The sequence below is a fragment of the Podarcis erhardii genome, assembly GCF_964252035.2.
Source record: "Podarcis erhardii genome assembly, chromosome: 2".
NCBI lineage: Eukaryota > Metazoa > Chordata > Lepidosauria > Squamata > Lacertidae > Podarcis > Podarcis erhardii.
In genome coordinates, this window is record NC_138498.1 from 78,975,039 (window position 1) to 78,981,038 (window position 6,000).

The 6,000-nt window shown below is 47.7% G+C and overlaps 1 protein-coding gene across 1 annotated transcript in view; it reads right to left on the reverse strand.

The window, feature by feature from the left end:
- VGLL4 (vestigial like family member 4) overlaps positions 1 to 5,625 on the reverse strand; it is a 95,059-nt gene extending 89,434 nt beyond the window's left edge. The window contains exons 1-2 of the mRNA XM_081848505.1: positions 5,512 to 5,625; positions 828 to 904 (exon numbers count right to left, since the gene is read on the reverse strand). Coding sequence (XP_081704631.1) covers positions 828 to 891 — 64 coding nt within the window. The 5' untranslated portion in view covers positions 892 to 904; positions 5,512 to 5,625. The remainder of the gene's footprint in view (positions 1 to 827; positions 905 to 5,511) is intronic.
- Between the last annotated feature and the right edge of the window lie 375 nt (positions 5,626 to 6,000).

Here is a 6,000-nt window from a genome sequence, read left to right on the forward strand (position 1 = left end):
CCCCTCTAGCTTTCAAGTCTTTTTTTAATCATTGAAATGTCCACAAAGGTTTCTGTCCTACACACAAGAAAGGCAACACAATGAGCAAAGTGAGAATCTATTTAGAAACCAACTAGGATATTTGTTTCATTCACACCAAAATAATTTATTTAACATCTTTCAATCTGTGCATTTTATACATGAACTACAGTCATATAGAGGGATGTGGGTGGCGCTGTGGGTTAAACCACAGAGCCTACAGCTTGCCGATCAAAAGGTCAGAGGTTCAAATCCCCGCGACCAGGTGAGCTCCTGTGGCTTGGTCCCTGCTCCTGCCAACCTAGCAGTTCGAAAGCACAAAGTGCAAGTAGATAAATAGGTACCGCCCCGGCGGGAAGGTAAATGGCGTTTCCGTGTGCTGCTCTGGTTCGCCAGAAGCGGCTTAGTCATGCTGGCCACATGACCCGGAAGCTGTACACCGGCTCCCTTGGCCAGTAAAGCGAGGTGAGCACCGCAACCCCAGAGTCATCCACGACTGGACCTAACGTTCAGGGGTCCCTTTATCTTTACCTTTACTTTTACCGTCATGTATTCCGTGTGCTGCTCTGGTTTTGCCAGAAGCGGCTTAGTCATGCTGGCCACATGACCCGGAAAAACTGTCTGCGAACAAACGTCGGCTCCCTCAGCCAGTAAAGCGAGATGAGCGCCGCAACCCCAGAGTCGTTCGTGACTGGACTTAACTGTCAGGGGTCCTTTACCTTTACAGTCATGTAAGTCAACAGCATGGATGCACAATGTCTACCGTACCAAACCTTAAGACGAAGACAAAAGTTCAACTTTAGGCTTACGTTTTTCATCATCAGCATGCACAAGGGATGCTGCTCTTGACAAAACATCCAGTGGAGTCTCCATTCCTGGCAGGATCCTGAATAAAAAGAGAAATATTTTGTAACTTTCTGAAACGTGAAAAATAAAGTGAGAAAAACATCTCATTGCTACAGAAAATAGTAAAGCAGGGACTTCTTTGACAAGCGGAGAGCAAGAATTCATTAAGACGAAATATCTGCATGTATTTCAAATCTCTGTTTTTAATTAGTTCCTCTGCAACCAAATCATAGTGCAATGTGTAACAGTTTCTTCTGGGTGATCACAACGCCATTTATCATGGGTTGGGATTGAATGACTAACCGTCCTCACCGAGTAACTGAAGAGATACCTGTGCAATCTAGAGTCATTCTCATCTACAAGCTAGGAGCAATGCAATTCTTCAACTTCCACTAGAAAGTTCTGATCTAGAACAGAGCCAGCAACCATAGGCCCCTAAGACTTAAACATGCCCAAACAAGACTGTAAAAAAAGAGATGTAACTGTGGAAATATTACTTCCTGGCAACTACCTTCAAGGGTGGAAGTTGAACCACTGACCCACCACATGCCTTGTTGGTTGCCGAAAATGGCTCTGTTGGAAAATTCATTTTGTAGTCACAGCTTCCGAACTGCATTGCAGGTGTCTTTACACTCCTCCCTAAAACAGGCAAGGAGAGGGGACGCTTCAGTGTTCAGGTTGTAGGAACTACTGTGAATACCTAATGATTGTTTTCATTAAATGGAATGGATAAGATGATCATGGGAACCCTTTGTTTGATCTTTTAATAAGCCAACTCAGTTCCAAGAGCACTGCAGCAAACAAATCACTGTTGGTATGCAGCACACGAATAAAGCACATTTAACAATCCAAACAATAGCTCTGGATGTCCCAGGTAACCCAATTTTCTAGGCTGGTGCTAGGAATTTGAAGTCAATTCCCAGCACTTCTGGGAGCACACAAAAATCCCTGTCTCAAAAATTTCAAAAATTATAAAGACAACTATTGCAACAAAGATGGCAGAAACAACAAATATGATACACAGCAGTATAGTTCCATGGAGCAAACAGATTTGGCCCTATTATAGCAACTTAACCTCACCTAGGCAAATGTAACCAAATGCAACACGTTGGCTCTCATTCATAGTCTTGTTAGCCCTGCTACAGACCTTCAGACCTATAAATCTGGCAACCTGCAGAGATGGACGATGAGTTGACTCATTTGTGGTCAGTGACAGCTTTCTAATATAGACCATGAGTACCTAGACTACTGCTGCTTCTACCGGTCTGTACATGGCTTTAGGGTCAATCTCCACATGTGGATCAGCTCAGCAGGCTCGAAGCACAGATGTGCCATGCACACAACATGCAGATGCATTGATCGGCTCTGCACAACACAGTCAGTCACTGGGTTGAGGTCAAGGGTGAGGATTCCTTTTGTGAAACCAATCCCTCCTCCAAATATTGATTCTACACAGTTTAAAATGCCTGAAAGAGCATTTTAGGAGGCTCTCTTTTTGCCACATCAACTTGACATGTATTTCTTGGAATTTCCAATAAGGCATTAAGGGAATACCCCTTCTGTTTTTAAAAGAATAACCCCACATCATTCTACTCTTTTATCCCAAAAGAAATGTCACAAGTCTACACGTGCTCAAAAGCTATAAAAATTAGCATTGCTCATGTATCATGTGTCATGACTGCATACAGATAATTTTACATGAGGCCAGTGTGCTGCAGTGATTAAGAAGCAGACTTCCAGACCTAGCATCCTTCAGATGTTCTGGACTACAATTCTCAACCTTGTCAAATGGTCAGAGATGGTGGGAATTGTAATTCAAAACATCTGGAGGGGACATGATTAGGGAAGCCTGAGTTAAAGTATCCACCTAGAAGTAAAAGGTAAAGGTAAAGGGACCCATGACCATTAGGTCCAGGCGTGACCGACTCTGGGGTTGCGCGCTCATCTCGCTCTATAGGCTGAGGGAGCCGGCATTTGTCCTCAGACAGCTTCCGAGTCATGTGGCCAGCATGACTAAGCCACTTCTGGCGAACCAGAGCAGCACACAGAAACACCGTTTACCTTCCCGCCGGAGCAGTACCTATTTATCTACTTGCACTTTTATGTGCTTTCGAACTGCAGGAACAGGGACCGAGCAACGGGAGCTCACCCCGTCACAGGGATTTGAACCGCCGATCTTCTGATTGGCAAGCCCTAGGCTCTGTGGTTTAACCCATAGTAAGGAGACTCAAATTCAAATCAGCTATGAGGAGAGGTGGCCTTGGGCTGGTTACTAACTCTCAGGGTTGTTGTGAGACTGGAAGCAGGAGAACCATATCTGCTGCCTTGAGCTCCTTGGAAATGCAATTATTTAGAAACTAGAAACAGGATAGGTTTCAGCCACTTCAACAAATACTTTACACATAATAATGCCATAGTCTAAGAATAAAAGAAATTCAGGTAAGAGCATGAATTTAATATTGTGGAAGATGTTCCACAAAATGCATACAGAAACCTCCACAAAAGTAAGACTCATCTCGCAAGAGCTTCCAGAATGGTGCGTCTTGGTCTCACCTACTCTCCAACTGTCTCCAAATTATAGTCTAATTTGGATATAAATGAATGATGTTTGACCATGAAAGATTCTACCCTCAGGGCAGCAAAGTGGATTTTAAGGCTTTATGGTTCTTTCAACGTGAAAAGCGTGCTTTTGGACCAGAATTGTCATTCTTCATTACTACCACAGGAAAAAGGAATTGTATTTGTGGTGGGAGCCATTGCTCTGCTTCCATTCTTCTGTTAAAATGGGCTCACCTACCAGAAATATTGGTTACAGCATAATGTGTGTCAGTACAAAGAGCTGGAAGGCAGAATCTTGCGGCCCTTCCACTCCTACCTCATAATTGTAAACTAAACTGCAATTGTAAACTGCCCTGGAAAAAAATAAATCCTACACTGATTCAGTTTTGAAACCAGGCCAGTTAGTTCAGTTTTCTTTCCTTAGGACATAACATACCATCATAGTGCCAGTTCACCCTGTTGGAGGAGTACTGCTTTGTGTGAGAAAACACAGAGAGAAAGTTTTGATATGACACTAGAATCACCTCATGCTCCTCCCATCAAACTAAGATTTCTAGAAGGTAAGACAAATTAGATAACATTTCCTTGCTTGTCTTTTTAAACTTCTCCATGAGTTGTTTTTTTTACCATCCTTACATTCCTTCACATGCATCTTTGGACGCTGTCTCTCACAGACTCTGAACTCAGGTGATCTTTTGCTTTAAGAAGCTCCCAATGCCACAAGCTGGAGGCGTCCAGAATTTCAAATCCAAGTTGCATCACAACTGTCAGAGAAGAAGGCGTGTTCAGCAACAATGCAGATGGCACTCACTGGGGTGGAGGTAGAACCAACAGTCCTATTCTCATGGAACGAGAACCTGACACCTTTTCCTTCATGCATTGCAAAGAGGACATAAAACTTCTAGGATACTACTGCAATGCAATTTGGCTGATTCTCCTCAGCGTAAGGCCATATACATGGAACAAATAAGAAAAGGAAGCAGCCAAACTGCACCTCAAAGAGCCCATGAAGCAACAGAAGCCAGAATGGAGCTGGATAGTCCAAACAGGCCCACAAAGTAAGAGCAACCCGGTGGATGTGCCATCAGGTAACAGCCTACAAAACAACTCAAGGACAAAATCACAGCCACTGCAATATTTAGAAGATCAGGCTTTTCTTGCCCCTCGTTGCTTCTGTCTCCTTCCTGGGACTCTTTGACCAACCCCTCAGTCAGTTGACTGGGGATCACCTACTTCTGTGATCCACCCAGCAAGTCGCCGGTCCTAAAACGTCTGTTGGGTTAAACGTGCTCACGCGAAACAAATACTGGGAGACAGCAAGAAGCTGGGTGAGGCATCTTGCAAGAGCCTTGGCGAGGGAGAGCTCACCGCACGCGGCAGGATCTCCTCTCCACAAACACAGCAAGGAGCGCTGCCTCGATCAGGCAAAAGGAAGAGTCGCCTGCAGGGTTTGTTCTGTGGAGCAAAGAATTCGGCTGCATTTGGACTAGTGTTAAGTTAGGGGCAAGTTAGCGCCGGCTTAAAAAAAGAAAGAAAAAAGAAACCGGGGTCTGTTTGCTTTTTAATGCAGCGTGCAAATCTGGATAGCGCCACTCGACCTCCCCCACCCCACCCCCCGCGCTCTTTTGCACATGCATTTTTAACATTGCAAACATTCTGGGCGCATTCTGGGAGGAAAACACGAGAGCTAAAGAAAGCCTCTTCGCACCTCCTCCTCGGGGTTTGAGTTCAGCTCTAGCGCGTTATCCCACCAAACAGACAAACAAACAAAAAAGCAGCCAGTCACGCGCGAAGACAGAGTGTGCAGGGCATGTGGCAAGTCTAGACACAACTTTCTGCAAAAGCACCCGGCCTGCTTTGAGGGAGGCATGGAGCGGCTCCGGCCACCAGCTCCATGCCGGCGCCGCCGGCGCCTCCTCCTCCAGGGGGCCGTGCGCCTCGCCTCGCCTGCTTGCCTGCCTGCCCGCACATCTCCCTCCAGCAAAGCTCCCCCCCCCCTCGCCCAGCCCCGCGCCGCCCCACCAAGCGCGCCGGGTGAAGCGGGCTCGGCGAGCTGCAGCAAGCGCAGAGCTCCGTCGCCTCACTCACCAGTTTGCACGAGCTCCGCGCTGCTGGGTCGCTTCCCCCCTGCAGTGCAGAGCCGAGCTGAGCCGGGCCAGGAGGGGGGCGGAGACCAGCGTGCTCCCGGCGGCGGCGGCGGCTCCAAGCGCCGCTTGCGACTCCCGGCAGCCAAGCTGGGCTGCGCGGGCTCCGGCCGGAGAGAGCTCCCTGCTTGCTGATTGGGCGAGCGGGCAGGCGAGCGAGCGAGCGAGCGGCTGCTCCCCAAACAATGCGCGCCTTTGCCGAGTCAGCAGCCGCGCGAGGAAGCCCGCGCCGCCGTGCGCTGCTGGCCCAGGGAAGAATTCCAAGAATGATGGAATTCTCTTCCTAGCAGGTGGGGAGAGCCGCGCGGCCCCATTGGCTGCGGCGCCCATGAGATCAGCATACATTAGGATAATGAGGCCCTGACATCACATCCTCAGCAGGTAGAAAAGGGGAGGGCGAAGGGGGAGAGGCAGGAGGTACCTCAGCTGAAGG